The sequence below is a fragment of the Haliotis rufescens genome, unplaced genomic scaffold (assembly GCF_023055435.1).
Source record: "Haliotis rufescens isolate VD_foot unplaced genomic scaffold, xgHalRufe1.0.p SCAF_9, whole genome shotgun sequence".
Taxonomy (NCBI): Eukaryota; Metazoa; Mollusca; class Gastropoda; order Lepetellida; family Haliotidae; genus Haliotis; species Haliotis rufescens.
In genome coordinates this window covers 21963944-21981374 of record NW_025964383.1, presented here as the reverse complement: position 1 = coordinate 21981374, position 17431 = coordinate 21963944, and the positions used below count along the sequence as shown (strand labels likewise).

The following is a 17431-nucleotide window of genomic DNA, read 5'->3' as shown; positions in this document are numbered from 1 at the left end:
ATATGCGCCGGGCGTTTAAATTTTTCTGTCCGGACATTTTAAAAAGTATTGTCCGAACATTCTTAAATTTTGACCGGACATGATCAACATTTAGGACTGAGCAGTTTCTGTCTACAGTTGTAACACAATGAAGATTATCTACACTGACAAGCTTTGTTTGTTTTGATTGCTGTAAATACATCGTACCTACATGATAGTCTAAGCGGTCAATCACTGTAATAGGCAATAAACTGAGTTGACACTGATTGGAGACACTGAGTCGAGGATTAATTACTGAGAACATCTTGTTAATTTGACTGAAAGGTGTCTACAACTGTACAAAAATACCTTGCATCATGGATGTAGAAATACGCTATTTGAAGGGGGCGTGGCCGAAATGGAAATGTCTGATTGGGATTTTAAATTTTTCGGACCCCTGCAGATAAGTGATATTATTAAGAAGCTGACCTTGTCTGCCAGAGTCGCCATTATCTCCCCGAGCTCCAGGAATTCCATCTGGACAGAACCCACAGTCTTCTCCACGGAAACCTGCAATATGCATTTCACACATATATATACTGTCCAAAACATAGTTTGTTTGTTTGTTTGTTGTTTAACGCCGCACTCAGCAATATTCCAGCTATATGACGGCGGTCTGTAAAATAATCGAGTCTGGACCAGACAATCCAGTGATTGACATCATGAGCATCAATCCAAGCAATTGGGATCGATGACATGTATCAACCAAGTCAGCGAGTCTGACCACCTGATCCCGTTAGTCGACTTTTACGACAAGCAAAGTTGCCTTTTACGGCAAGTATGGGTTGCTGAAGACCTATTCTAACCCGGAATCTTCACGGGTCTCCAAAAAATAGTTCTGAAGCAACTGACTTAATACTGATTACCAACGATACACTACTGGCATAAATAGATTTGCTTGTTTGTTGTTTAAAGCAGCACTTGGCAATATTCCAGTGGTGGAGGCGGTGGCTTGTAAATAATCGAGTCTTGACCAGACAATCCAGTGATTGAGATCCAGAGCATCAATCCACGCAACTGGGATACGATGACATGCACCAACCAAGTCATGGAGCCTGACCACCCAATCCTGTTAGTCGCCTCTTACGACAAGCATAGTCGCCTTTTATAGTCAACCTATTCTAACCAGGATCTTCACGGGTGGAAGGCCATCTTAAAATATTGGAGTTATGATCACCTTAGCACCTAGATCACTACGTGGAACGGGTCCCTGGACCCAATAGCTTCATTAAAAACTGGACCTCTAAGTTTCTTTTCAGAAATGACACCATCATATCAATGCATCATAATAACTGGGCATTTGACCATTTGCAAGATGCATGCTGTTGAGGTTTTTCTTGTTTTTGTTCTTGTTTTCATTCAATCAGTCAGGTTTACTGTATGCAAGGCCTAAGGACCAAACATATAGAACGAAGTTAGCACATAGTATTAGATACACGGTGTACATTAGGGCTGTGTATTAGTTAAAAAAAACTATTGCAGTATATTGCAATACAGGTATCTTTATTGTCATACGTATTGGGACACATTGGGACCTTACATGTTGACAGTGATTGTTCATGCAGATCCTATTTTCTAGATACTAAAGTAAATATTACTCAGCATGTTCAGTGGCTGCCATTTTGTAGTCATGGGTACAGGGGAGATAACAATGTGAGAAATATCCATTTCCTGTTTTCTCAATCAATTTTGAAAGGGAAACATCATTTGTGTATGAATTTCTGTGTTGATTTTAGGTCCAAGGATACAAAAAATAACGAAACTTGTTATACTTTTTCTACCCAAAATATTGGAACAGAAAATATATTGCAATACGCATCATTTGCAATATGTATCATCGTTATACTGGTTATACCATGCAGTCCTAATGTACATCATTGTTATGGGTGTTGAGATGTTGAGTTTAGTTTCGTATGTAATTCTGAAGGAGGTTTTTAGTTGTGTAGCACTGAATACCTGCAAAAAGACGATACATGCAAGCACTTTACCTTGGTCTCCAGAAAGACCAGGAAGACCATCCACGCCAGGTGGACCAGGCACACCTCTGTCACCAGGCAGTCCACGCGGTCCAATAGGCCCAAACAATGTGAAGCCCTCTCCAGGGTAGCCAGCCTGTCCAGGGTAGCCAGAATCTCCAGGGATACCAGGTAAACCGGGAAGTCCGGGAAGACCGGAAAGACCTTGCTCACCAGGCGGACCATACGCAGTCTCACCAGGCCGACCATTTTCTCCATTCTCCCCAGCCAGACCAGGGTAGCCCACAAGACCGTCTTTTCCGTCAATACCACGCAGACCTAAATGATAGGCACAAACCTGTAAAGCTTGTACTTCATATGGCGGAACAAGAGGTCACCGAATCTATTAACAATTAGGGATCATATCATGGGACCATATAAACCATGGATATACACTTACCTGGAACACCTCTGTCTCCCTTCATGGACATGCCAGGAATACCAGGGAGACCAGGCAGACCCTGGGTGCCGGGGAGGCCAGACAGACCAGGCAGACCACGGCGACCCTCCTCACCATCAAAACCTGGAGCACACAAAACATTGATACACATGTACTTTCTAAATGTTACTGTTACGCCTATTGATAAAGATTCAAGAATTGACATTCACACACAACTGAACTTTATTTTTATGGCAAATGTGAGCACCAGTTTGGGTTGATGAAACCGTATAATTTGTGATTCAACAGGGCACAAGGGAGCTCTTCATTATTGAGTAACTTTATTGTCACAGGCGCACCAAACAAGCACAACCAAATCACACAGCAACTCGATCGAGAGAAGAACCAGGTAAGGGAGATAACTGCCTTTACGAGTAAACCTGCCAAGCCAACCTGCTTTGGAGGAGGAATGTCATCAAACAACCAGGGTATAGCAACAATGACTGTAATTTTGAATGGGTGAGGGACTGACTGTTTCCCATTTCTGTCTTGGACCCATACATTTGTCACATTGTCACATTGTCACAGTGACGGCAACTGGGGCTTGGACGAGTCCAAAGTTACTACCCGGGTACCCTACACCCTATTACCCAACCCTACCCGGGTACCCACTTTAGGCCTCAAGAGTTGGGAACAAAATGGGAATTGTTTTACCGCAATCCTGGCAAAGCTATTTAGATACATATATGAAACGATCAGATCATTCGTACACTGAAGTTGACAAAGTTGACCCGAGTACCCGAATTACCCATCCCAGCCCTAATGGCCACATTTCTTATTCCTGTTACTACTGCATATTACTATTTTGTATATTGGTTGAACTCGTATCTAAGGTGTTATGCACAGAATTCATTTTTATGCACAGAATTCATTTTTATGCACAGAATTCATTTTTATGCACAGAATTCATTTCCCTATCAACCTGATATCACGTCCCATTCTTCTCCGAATGCAACGCCATGCTGTCATCAACCCTACTAGCCAAACTACCTGGAGTCCCTGGGAAACCTTTAGGCCCTGATGGTCCAATTCTGCCCCTCGGGCCAGGCCGGCCAGTGCCAGTGCCATTGCCAAGGATACCGGGTGGACCCTGAAACACACAAAACAACTTTCTCAATGTGTACACTAGACTAACATCCAGTTTCTGAAATGAACAAATTTTACAGAAAAAAAACAGTTGTTAAAAATTATAATTATAAAATACAATAAAAAGGAGCCCAGAGACTTTCTTTATACTGCAGTAATCTAGACTTGCCAAACATTATAGACTTGCATGGGTTGTATTGGATATATTTGTTTCAGGGTCTGTAAAAGCAAATACTACTCAACATTTGACAAGGATAATTCTATTTTGCCTTTATTGATTTCTCATACAAGTAATTTGGAAGTACTTTTGAAAGTCCTTCATAGCTCAGCATCCCCATCATAAGTAGACTAGTATACATTAAAAGTGCTATTGATGACACGTTTAAAAATGTCTTATATTGGAGGATACTTAACTCAAAGGGCACCAATCAGTGTACCTATGTACATCTTGGGTCTTAAGGGCGCTGTGATAGACTAATAGTTAAAGCATTCGCTTGTCATGCCAAAGGTCTGGGTTCGATTCCCCACATGGGTAAAATGTGCAAAGCCCATTTCTGATGTCCCCTCTGTGATAGTGCTGAAATATTCATAAAAGCGGCGTAAAACTATGCTAACTCACTCTTGGGTCTTTAGAGCAATCAAACTATGAGCGGAAGACTGTAAGTCAAGCAGCAAGATCACCGAGTGATACAGCACGTTAATGAACAGAATGTATGTTGATTGGTTTACTTACAGGATAACCTTGAAGACCCTGTCGTCCAGCGAAGCCTGGCTCACCAAACATACCCTGGCAACAAAAAATACCATGAATAAATGACTATTAAAGTCTTTGTATATATTACACAGCAGTAACATATCAAGTTGGTGCTTACAGTCAGGATGTCATCGTACATACAAAATTAACATACCAAAGTTGGTGCTTACAGTCAGAATATCATCATACATATTACACAACAAGGTTTTTTATATTTTTCCTTATTAAAAAGTCAATGAACATGCATGGTTTCACAGACTGTTCTTACCTTCACTCCATTTATTCCTGCATTGCCTGAGAAACCCTTGGCACCAGGGAAGCCCTTCCCTCCATATGGACCTTGGGGTCCCTCTTTACCACGTTTGCCCTGCAGAGTACATCATAGATCAACATACAATTCCAGAAATTCAGTCAGCGGTCAAAACCAGTTCCTTGTCTTGGTTTGAGGTCTGAGAAACTGAGGAGGCATTCACACTGATACTTAAGTAAGATGTGTATTAACTTCAGTTTTATTCTCAGGAGTGTACCTGACAAGTATGGAGATATAATCAGTGAAGCAATTTAGCTAAGACGCGTAGCACCCGAGAATGCTGAGGGTGTGTGGGGCATGCCCCCAGCCCAAAAACTGCTGAAACAGAGATCATCTTTAACGCTACTTACTGCAATATGGGGACTGTTTAGCTGGCGTTATAAAACATCAAGAGTAATGTCATGTGAGTGTGAATTTTATATATTTTCAAAAGCAGACTGACTGTCTTATTGTATTATGAAAAGTCCACCTAGTCTAGTCTAGTCTAGTCTAGTCTAGTTTAGTCTAGTCTAGTCTAGTCTAGTCTAGTCTACACTGACACCCAGTTTTGATATCTGTGAAAAATTATATGTAGGCAACTGTATTTTTGCCTATATGGTAGCTATGCCACTGAATCTGACATTCTGAGTATATACTTCTAGCTCCTGTAAAAACTCTGTTATTAAGAAAGTCATTTACTTGATATATTCTTAAGACAGTGCAACATGGACCAAACTCAATCGTAATCAATGGGGCTGTTATTAATATCACCAACCCAACACTGAGGCTGGTTTGTAGATCACATTCTTGACTGAGTTGCGTAACAAATCAAATTGGCTGATGAAAATAAAGAGCGGGTAATTGTTGATCGCAATAACAACATGAATGAATACAGGGCTTACTGTAGGTTTACTGAAATGCAAGGCTTAGAGATATTGGGGATGAATGTTGATGTAAAGTTGATGTACAACATGTAATAAAATTTATATTACAAAGGATTAATATTTGAATAAAGATGATACTTTTCTAATCTAGCAGTCTACTGTGATGTTTTGAAATGATGTCTTGATATCAGCAATATATCAATTAGGAGATATACCAACTGTGTTTTGAAATATGATGTAGTCCCACTGTAGAGTGGATACCTCTTAATTAAATTTAGAGCCAAGCATTTAAAAAAAGGAAACCTTTTTTTAACCAATCAGAATCAAGCATTCATCAATGTCATGGTAGAATTTAGAATGGAAAAGGGCAGCAACTACCGTCGTTGGAGGGGGAAACCCATACGTACCCTTCTTCCTGAGGGTCCATCCATACCCTTGGGGCCCTTCAGCCCACTCAGACCTGGGTCACCCTGAAACATTGTTGCCAGTTGTAACTTTATCAGACCACACAGAGTTGAGAAACAGTCATATTGACATGGAATACATAGTGACAGTTACATTGACATGGAATACATAGTGACAGTTACATCGACATGGAATACATAGTGACAGTTCCATTGACATGGAATACATAGTGACAGTTACATTGGCATGGAATACATAGTGACAGTTACATCGACATGGAATATATAGTGACAGTTACATTGACATGGAATACATAGTCACAGTTACATTGACATGGAATACATAGTGACAGTTACATTGACATTGAATACATAGTGACAGTTACATTGACATCTAATACATAGTGACAGTTCCATTGACATGGAATACATAGTGACAGTTACATTGACATGGAATACATAGTGACAGTTCCATTGACATGGAATACATAGTGACAGTTACATTGACATGGAATACATAGTGACAGTTCCATCGACATGGAATACATAGTGACAGTAACATCGACATGGAATACATAGTGACAGTTCCATTGACATGGAATACATAGTGACAGTTACATCGACATGGAATACATAGTGACAGTTACATCGACATGGAATACATAGTGACAGTAACACTAACCATATCATACATAGTTAAGAAACAGTTACATTTACTACACAACTTATTGTAACACTAACCATATCACATATTGTTAACAAACCATTTTAATATATAGAATGAGAAGTTGTCTCCCATATTCACTGGCCTAGAAGCAGTCAAGTGTCATTTGACAAAAACTCATGTTGACTCCAAATAAGGTCTGATACCTTATTGTATTGACTTGAGCTACTAAACACAGAAAGAGAATATCCTGGATGTCTTCCCAAACCTAAGCCAATCAAATATCTCTGTTTGATGGAACCTCCTTATGTTATAGCTAATCAGTAACAGACTAATTCTGCCATTATGAGGTCACGGAAAGATTTTCAGAAAATGTAACTTTTATCAACCAATACACTAAATGAACGACGCCCAAACATATAACATATGATTGAAATATACAAAATATGAATCAAAAGACAAATTTGTAATTAAACAATTCTCACTCTAAAACGTTATTGTAGTATTTTCACTACATCAACTGTTTACGTCTAACCATACATAAACACATGTGACAATATACATATTTATTACATAGTTTTATTTCTTATCAAATAATAGCTGTTTATAATGAGAATCTGTGGGATTATTTTGTTTACCATTTGGATCGTATTTTCGAACAAATAAACTTTATCAATTTTTAGGGTGAAATGGTTGTTTCTACCTCAGAATCCAGATCAGAATTTTGTAATTTGACCCACAAAATTTTGGAAATTTTACCTCAGAATGTTGATTATTTTACCGCAGAATTCATCTGGAACTGTAACCTAGTTGGCAAACAGTTACACTGACATTGACTACATAACTGCACTAGCAAGAACTTGCCATAACTTTCCTACATGGTGATAGACATTTTGCATAATATCCTTGATAGAAATGAACCTACCAAGGGATTCATCAACCAAACAATATCTACAAGGAAGTATTATCAAGCCGATGGTATATGTAGCCAGGTGGATGTAAACCTACCTTGTTTCCTTCCATGCCCTTGTCGCCAGGATCTCCTGGAGGACCTTTAGGACCTACTTCACCCTTGTCTCCAGGAATGCCGGACCGGACCTCCACAGGTCCCACCACGGGGAATTTGCCTGGGGGACCCGGGTCTCCAGTGTCTCCCTGGACAAACACACAACAGATATAATGTATACAGTCTAAGGAGATATATTTGTTTATAGCTAAAATGGATAGAATTATCATAAAAACGCCCGCATGTTATCAGAAATGAGCGGGCCACTGTAACTTGATAATGCCCTCATATTACTTGACGACGGGCCATTATCACGCCCGTTGTTAGGTGACGTCATAGGATAGGGATAGGTGACGTAACGTTCAATAGTGACGTCATCTGGTTTGTTCTATGACGTTTCCATATTTGTAAAAGTGGGTCAGTGACATTCGTGTTGATTGCAGCAAATGTTTCAAAATCGACATTGTTGTTTCTTTTTATTTGATAACAAATTCCATCCATTTTAGCTATAATAACGGTAACGCTATTTTTCAGGGCATTATCATTTGCAGAAGCCCCCGGTCTTTTCAACTGCCCTCCTTCGTCGGGCAGTTAATGGAAGACCTCGGGCTTCTGCAAATGATAATGCCCTGAAAAATAGCGTTACCCTTATAATACTGAGCATACAAGGCCATGACAGGTCCTGATGGGGTATACTGTGATTTATTTTTTAAAGTTCTTCTTTTGATTTCCTATATTCAGAGATATTTTAACATTGAACTAAGCACTAAAGCCTCGCCCTTTATGTTGGTTCTGTTATCAGTGAAATACAAGTCACCTTATATTATAACAGCATGACTTGTTTTATTCCAAAATGGGAGATTTTACTGACAGACTTTAGGCCGAATATCAGCCGAATATAAGCAGGTTGAGATAAATCCCTGTGAAGCTGTCAGTATCAAGTACAGTGACATTGTTCAAAATACAGTGAAGTTCACTCAAAGCAATGAACTGGATACTTGGTAGAACAAAGTCGAACATGATGGTGATCAGATCACATTGTCTATGACATGCACGTCCATTGAGATCTAGATCTACCTGCCTCAAGCCTATGGGCAGGCACTTATTTCGAAAACTGCGTGCATGTTAACAAGTAAAACCAAAACTATAGGCCATTATGCACAATTATAGACAAATTACATATAAAACATTAGAGTCAGAGCAATCACTCAAATCTATTGATTCCGGAAGTAGAATCAACAGATTCGAGTGATTTCTCTATAACAGAGTTGTCTCCATTTTCACATCGCTGTGGAAGTGTGTTACCTTTGCACCCTTGTGTCCAAGCTTCTTTGCTCCTGGCAAACCTTTGTAGCCCTTGGGACCAGGCAGCCCTTCCACACCCTGAAACACAACATGACCATGCCATCATTGTCCCCGTACCCATAGCATGAGATGGCTGTATGGACATCACTGTATGATGGGACCTTAAATGTTAACTCACTCACTCACTTACTCACTCACTCACTCACTCACTATGCTTGACCCGTGAAGATCCGGGGTAGAATAGGTCTTCAGCAACCCATGCTTGCCGTAAAAGGCGACTATGCTTGTCGTAAAAGGTGACTAACGGGATCGGGTGGTCAGACTTGCTGACTTGGTTGATGCATGTCATCGATCCCAATTACGTGAATCGATGCTCATGATGTTAATCACTGGATTGTCTGGTCCAGACTCGATTATTTTACAGACCGCCGTCATATAGCTAGAATATTGCTGAGTGCGGTGTTAAACAACAAACAACCAAACAAACAAATCTAGCATCTGATAGAAGAGCAGAAAGTTGGTGGTTTGATCAACAGCCATGTCATACCAAAAGACGTTAAAATATGGTACTTGTTATTACCCCCTGGTGCTCGTCATTAAGGGGATAAAATACAAGGACTGGTCGGCTTGGAGTCAGTATAGCAGTATTACAGCACCATAAAACCAACATTTGTCCGAACTGGTACAAGCAAACATACACACCCACCCATGCATGCACGTTGCTATATAAGGCAATAATCTTAAACGCAGCGTTAAACCTGCTTTCGGGGCGGTCGGGTAGCCTAGTGGCTTAAGCATTCGATCGTCATGGCGAAGACCAGGGTTCGATTCCTGACATGGGTTCAATGTGTGAAGCCAGTTTCTGGTGTCCCCGCCGTTATATTGCTGGAAAATTACTAAAAGCGGCGTAATACCATACTCACTCACTCACTAAACCTGCTTTCTACTCACCCACCCCCAGTTTGACAACACATCATTCATATTTCAAACAGTGAATCTGTTTGAAGGTATTGTCTTTGTACTTACAGGTAGACCTCTCTCTCCGGGGTAGCCATAGTCACCAGGCAGACCAATTTCTCCCGCCAAACCCTGTCAACAAACAGAAAGCATATTTGTACCTCATTTCATCAAGACACAGTTAAATGTGTTCAGTCATACTGTATAATTCCGCAAGTCCAGATGTGCTTTAAATTGCATCTGAAATATATATATATATTAATATATATATAATAGATGGGGAAATATATGTGAACCATTACGCAACGAATTGTTTTAGGTATGCCCGATTCCGCTAAGACGGAACCTGGTTGCTAAATGGCCATGAGAGGGGCACATGCAGCTATCTATTCGGCTTGTCCTGGAATAACACGAGTTGGTCACAAATGATATCAAAACTTTACAAAAAAAATCTAATACCAGTGTGGGACCATCTTCCCGAGGCAAGCTTGTCCACTAGCAAATGTCAAAGCTTAGGTTCTACCCTTGCCACATCAAGGCCACTAGTCTTGGCTTGACCCTGGCGCCACCTCGCGTAGATCACGAGTTGTGCTCCTTGTAATGAAAATGTGATATCCAATCAGATCACTCTTCTTATCTCGTATAGCTTCACAAAGATGGCAACTACCATAGGCAATGTCCTAGTCGATCAGATAAAAAAACATTCGTGATTTCCTCCCTGACATAAAAACATAGGCAGTTGCTGGGGGGGGGTAAAAGATGAAAAAGACAAATTCGTGTCAACAAAGACAGGGAGTGGTAAGTACCAGTCGTGGATGTTGATTTTTTAAATCATTCTCTGATTGGACTATCGTATCGTCCTATCATATTTAGCACAGGAAAGTGGGCTTGATGTGGCAAGGGTGGTAACAAGACTTTGATAAAACGGCAAGTGGACACTCTTGCCCCGGGATGATGGTGTGGGACATGGTAGCAATCAAATATGACTTACCTCCTCTCCAATTAGTCCATCTTCACCTGGCTCACCCTTATAGCCAACACGGAAACCTTCACTTGCTCCTGGTTGTCCCTGAAAGACACGATGTGTCATAAAGAGACATATCACATGTGTGGAATACATTGATATATACCATACACATGATCTCATTGATGGAATACATTGAAATATATTATACACATATCCCAAAACCATACCACATGGTTGGAATACCCAGAAATATGGTATAACATATGTCACGCGGAGTTTCAGAAGCTGTAGTATCCATAGAGACAGGGTTGACTTACCGATTTCAACTTCCTTATTATTTCAATGCAACATTTAGGTATATGTACCATAGAGGTGCGCAGTATTACCAGTATACCATAATTTGAAATGCTAATGTGCTGGTAGCTTTATCAAGCAACTGTTACCAAAGAGACGACCATAAGTCAAACCTGTCCTCATTACAAAGCATATATCACAAATAATTCTCTTACCCATAAAAACAATACAAGTCTAAGAAATAATGCAACCAATGAAATATGCAACCAAATCCTAATTCTTTAGAGATCATAAGCTTAAATCTACAATAAATATAAAATAGTTCTTCTAAACTCAAGGTTTGATATATCCAATCGTTCCCTCCAAACATAGCACATGCTTTGACAGGTTGAACCATTTTGAAATCCAAATTTTCATGCTTTGACAGGTTGAACCATTTTGAAAACCAAATTTTCGTCACGTTTAAATACGATCTGGTTATTATCTCGAGAAAACATGCAGGCTGTGCTAAAGGTATATAATGTTCTATTAGGCAATTGTTTCAGCAATATACTAAAAAACAGTGATAAATAGTACATAAGGCTTATTCTTACCTTTCTACCGGGTCGACCTGGACGCCCTCTAGATCCTGGCAGGCCAGGCAGACCAGATTGTCCAGAGAAACCTGCACCTCCCTAGAAGAACACATGTGGGTTGTGATGAGTTTAATCACTTATGACTTCTATATTTTGTGTGTTTATGGAAGAATAAACAAAAACATAGTGCCATTGCGCTGTAGCTCACCTGGATCTGTATTCAACAGTTTAAAATGTCAACAAAGACAGAGACTCAAAAAATAAATTATCACTAAAAATGAAACATGTGTTGAGCCAAACTACTAACTCCACACATATTATATTTTGAAGAGACATGGCTGAGTAATGTCCATATATAGGTTTTTCAATATGGCTCCTGTCGTGGCCAGGAATAGGATTTGAAACTGTTACAGCTTCACTGGTCAAGGGGGAAAACTGGCCATGACTTTCAGTCAGGTGAGCTAAAAAACGGTGTGAATACTGTAAACCTACTAAGTCAATTCTAGTAAATAGAAAGTCAACAATAATATAATGAGCCAATCAGTAAACTGAAGTCCATTAATACATGACACTTTCTTACAGATAGCAACTTCTTTTATTCTATCCATAAAAAAGTGTCATGTATTCAACTTCTAAATGCATATCAATGACTTCATTAGTCAATTAGTCAATTGGTCTAATGCTTTTAGGTTTATGGAAACATGAACACAAAAATATATGGCTTGCTCAGGGAATCAAATGCCATGGAATTATTTGCAATTTATTTACATGGGAATAGCTAAAAAGCAGAAACTTTTTCCATTGCATCCTCACACTTTCATGTCATCCTCTCTAATGTTCATTACACTGGATTCAATATATGCACCAGCAATAGGCAGTATCCATCAAACCCATGTTTAAAAAAAATTATGATATTTACCAGTACCAATTTATATTTTACAAGTAGCTAGTAGTCTGTTAATAAACCAACCTGGACCAGACAATTCAGCATTTGATATTATGAGCTATGGTCAATGTGTTACGGTGCCATGCTATCAACCAAGTCACCGAGCCTGACCACCGCACAGGTTGTTGCTATCAACTAAGTCACGAAGCCTGACCACCGCACAGGTTGTTGGAGACCAATTCTAACAGGATTTGCCATTCGCTAAGGGACTATTATCACATCTCAGCGATAAAAGCTTGATGGTAAACTGCATGAGATGGTCTTGGATGACAACTTGCCAGACACCACAAAGGAAACCTTTGGCACTGTTATCTAACAGACCTGGTGCCAGATAAGAACAAAATGGTAATGAGGCTGAAAATTCAATCAAGAAATGATCACTGGAGCCCAACATGACATTGTTGCAGTATACCATATCAGAGGAGCATGACACAGGTCAACCTCAAGATTGTTTATGTTCCTTGACAATCAACTGGTGTTAACTTGGACATGCTTTGGGCCGTAGCAAACAGAGGAGCTCACTAGGTTGAGTGAGTGAGTGAGTGAGTGGGTGGGTTCGTGGATGAGTGAGTGGATGAGTGAGTGGATGAGTGAGTGAGTGAGTGAGAGAGTGAGAGAGTGAGTGAGTGAGTGATGCAGGTCTCTGATGCTCACCACTTTGGCAAAACCCATGGGCATGGGTATGGTGCTGACAAACCTCAAAACGTAATTTGGGTGAACTGGGATTTCAAACCTACAATCATAGGTTTCTGGCGTGCCCAATGAATGCAACTTTGCACAGCGACTTGTGGCACCTTAGACGACTGGGCCACTCGTGCAACCTGAGTTATTAGTGATTCGGTGCCATTTGATTGGTTAATCAAGAAATTTCTTTGAATAACAATTGGACAAAGCCAACTAATAGTCACTGATTCTTTACAGTTGTTTACATTTTTGTGTGAGCTAATTATTAAATAAGCAGTGTGTCAAGTTATTTTTGTCAACACATTTATTTATAGGAATTGACTTGAATATAGGTTTTGGAGGTAAAAGCATTACAACCGGTGTGCTATCCTCGATGCAGATTTACATAGGATGCTCATCTGTTTTTGTGTTTATGCCATCATAATGTAACAAGTATTGAAGTCCATTGTCAACAATACTGACACAACCAGTATTTAGAGCACAGGCAAATACTTCCATCCAGTGGGTGGTCACTGTTTTGGTCAAGTGGAGTACATTTATATGCTGATAAAATCATATATAAATTCACATGAAATCATGCAATCTGCTCAAAATGTCAATGGTGGAGTTTGTGTGACCTGCACAAAGTTCATGGAACTTGAGTATCTGCCTGTGCTCTAAGATAGTTAGAGAACTTGTGCCAGTACTTTATCAGGATATGTAGGTAGATTCGCAAGAACCTCTGGCAGTATGGCCTGCATAACATAAGGTGGGGTTGGGGGGGGGGCGGGGGCTTTATCATCAAACAATAGCCAACCATTTAGACATTCTTATAGGCTGATATATGAGAACACAATTTTCCAACTTCCTTATCATGCAACATAATTATCAATGATGTCTGCATATCTTCTTTTGGGGACCATGCACTCCATGTTTTTGGGGCATATGCTCAGAAAAGAAACAAGTGGGCAGATAAATATTTCGAATTATTGACATAAGACATGTAATGGCGGAAATCTGAGCTGACCCATGATTGAAACAATCAGTGTCCCAAGGAATGTACTCGTCCCCCATCGGATTGTGCTGACACTTGCAGAAACGTGTATCTTTCCGCAGAAATCAGTCACTTTAGGACAAACATTAAGCAACAAGTGCACCCCAGAAGGCCTCCCCGCTCTCTTTATCTGTGAATGTGGCACCATGTGTCCTGGGTGGGCTGTTGTGTTTGTGATGCTGGGATAAACAGGCTAGTATTTCACCAGTATTGTGTTGCGGCCAGCTCATACAGGGGCTTGCTCACTCTTGTACCCTAGTACAGCTGACATTTAGACTTCTACACATGCATGTGGGAGGGAGAGAGACTTACATCATTAATCTTTGAAAGTCCTTTTTTAAATCAGAGGACACCCCAAGCCCCTGAATATCAAATGCTCTTTCCTAATGACAAACAAACCACCCTAAATGTACATTTTGACGTAAGCTATATAAACTATTGAAATGAGTGCCCTTTAACTGCACATCACGTTTTATGCAAAACCAGCCTCTGACACTTGTCAGCTTCATGGAGCTGTGCAGGCATATTATATGTGAGTGAGTGAGTGAATATGGTTTTACGCTGCTTTTAGCAATATTCCAGCAATATCACGGCGGGGGACACCAGAAATGGGCTTCACACATTGTACCCATGTCGGGAATCGATCGAACCCGGGTCTTCGGCGTGACGAGCGAACGCTTTAACCACTAGACTACCCGACCGCCCCATATTATATGTATCATACTTGTACAACTGTTGCTTCAACCAACTGTTTTCCACCTAAACTTGCATTAAATATAATAATAATTCATCAAAACTCTCGACTCAATTTTCAAATACCAACTGAAATCGTTTGCCACCTAGACTTAATTTTATTTGAATGATCATAAGATTCCACATTTTCAGATCAACTACACAATTTTATATCTTGAATATTTAGGAATTTTGTAGTAATAGTTATAAAATATGCGCACTACATCACTCCAGAAAGGGATAATCAAACAGTTCCCTCTGACAACACCCTTTAGCCAGCCACACCTCAAACTTCACATAAATAAGTCTTAAATAAACCATTCAATTCTCCAATTCTCATCCCCAATGTCCATATCCTTTGAAAAATAAATTAATTTTTACTGTCACAGTATTATCAACTAAATATTTGCATGAGGTAACATCCACCAGGTCCTTCCAATAATCAGCTATGACCACTGAGTGAAGCTCCTGTTTGTTCAGATGGATTGCGTTAGTTGTCCCTGCATGGGGGCTGCACAGTAAGCCTTCTAAGACACAAGGGGGGGGGACACTGTTTACCCTACTTCAATGGAGAAAGTGTCAGGCGCTACACTGGGTGTCTGTAGACCACTATATGTGCTTGTTGTTACAACTTCCTTGCCTTTTATCTTAATAATCCTGGAGTCAGATTAACAGGGAGCTCCCATGTGTCAGTCCTGGCTCATGGGACTTTCATTAAGATATGAAAGAAGCTTTGTCTGTGGAGCAGTCTGCTAATTACTTTAATGTGGACATGCCATGGCACTGCACCCTGCCATGGGTTCATCTCTGAGGGGGAGTCAGGGGGATGGTGGGGAGGGGGAGAGTGGAACTTGAGACAAGCACCTGACGAGGGAGGACAGAGGGTAGGGGAAGGTGTTTGTGTGTTGTATAAGGCTACATACAGCAACATTCTAGATACAGGACGGTAGCTGGGTAGGATAAGGTAGCATTAGTTTTAATGGGGGTCTGGACAATTCCTCACACAAACATTTCCCTGCACAGACAATAAAATTATTCCCTACCAGTAAATGGATAATTCCTTTCACAGACATTTCCCCACACATACAATAAAATTATTCCCTACAGTAAATGGATAATTCCTTACACAATCATTTCCCCACACAGACAATAAAATTATTCCCTACCAGTAAATGGATAATTTCTTAAACAGACAATTCCACACCAGACATTTCCCCACCGATAACGGACAATTCCCCACACCCAACAATAACTTGCTGATATGTGATTGGAGGGTTTGGCTTAGCACTTAAGCACAGGAGTTTTTCAATAATGGGTTCATGTTTCTGACAATAAGTGGAGGAAATTGGAAACTTAATGAACGTTAAGTAAGGACTGGGAAAGAGGAGGAGAAGTTAGTAGTGAATGCTTACCATAGTAAAAAATAAACAGTCATAATTTTACTACATCTTTTGAGTATCTAATCTCCAAAACCTTCATCGCTGCGAATAGCTGCAACATTGCTGATGCGACGTTAAGAAATAATCACTCACTCACTGCCAAACCTTCTCTTACTCTTGACTTATTCATAGTCATAGTCTTACATATGTTGAAATCAATGAAAACTTTGAAAATAGAATATATATCATATGGTCAACTGTTTTTTTGCCTTATAGCTACCTTTTAATATGCACACGTGGGGAAGTGTCATTCACTCGGTTAAAAGGAGTGGGAACTTCAAGTAGAATTCTTGATAGACTGGTACATACGAGACCATATAGACTAACACAGTCCCTGGAATAAACTTATGTATAAGGTTTCCGGGTAAATAAGAAGGGATTTGTAACGGAACCCTTGCGTATTAAGGAGCCCACTTGTCTCTTATTTACTTGAACTAAGAAGGGGATGAGAGTGTAATGGGGGTGATTTTGTTATCAAATATATGCACTGGGGACTGTAAGAGAAACTGGAGGTCATTATACTCCATAACATCACACCTGACCGAAAATAAAGGCATGTCCGACATGACAACATATTTCTCAAACAGATTTTTAAAAATCCCAAGACAATAAATATCAGGCCCGTGAAGATCCGGGGTAGAATAGATCTTCAGCAACCCACATTTGCTATTAAAGGCGCTATGCTTGTCATACGAGGCAACTAACGGGATCGGGTGGTCAGGCTCACTGACTTGGTTGATGCACATCATTGTATCCCAATTGCGCGGATCAATGCTCATGATGTCAATCACAGGATTGTTTGGTCCAGTCTCACTTATTTACAGACCACTGTCATATAGCTGGAATATTGCTGGGTGCGGCATAATAATCAAACAAATAAACAAACAGTTTGATCAAAAATCATTAGACAGTAACTATCATGATGGCTCTGATCAAAAGA

General features: G+C 40.1%; 1 protein-coding gene across 1 annotated transcript in view; it reads right to left on the bottom strand.

The window, feature by feature from the left end:
• The window catches only part of LOC124120618 (collagen alpha-1(IV) chain), a 69054-nt gene that overhangs the window by 32880 nt on the left and 18743 nt on the right, over positions 1 to 17431 (bottom strand). Inside the window, exons 6-17 of the mRNA XM_046483510.2 lie at positions 11676 to 11756; positions 10813 to 10890; positions 9891 to 9953; positions 8865 to 8942; positions 7562 to 7708; positions 5893 to 5955; positions 4581 to 4679; positions 4292 to 4345; positions 3463 to 3562; positions 2434 to 2556; positions 2007 to 2312; positions 448 to 528 (exon numbers count right to left, since the gene is read on the bottom strand). Coding sequence (XP_046339466.1) covers positions 448 to 528; positions 2007 to 2312; positions 2434 to 2556; positions 3463 to 3562; positions 4292 to 4345; positions 4581 to 4679; positions 5893 to 5955; positions 7562 to 7708; positions 8865 to 8942; positions 9891 to 9953; positions 10813 to 10890; positions 11676 to 11756 — 1273 coding nt within the window. The remainder of the gene's footprint in view (positions 1 to 447; positions 529 to 2006; positions 2313 to 2433; positions 2557 to 3462; positions 3563 to 4291; positions 4346 to 4580; positions 4680 to 5892; positions 5956 to 7561; positions 7709 to 8864; positions 8943 to 9890; positions 9954 to 10812; positions 10891 to 11675; positions 11757 to 17431) is intronic.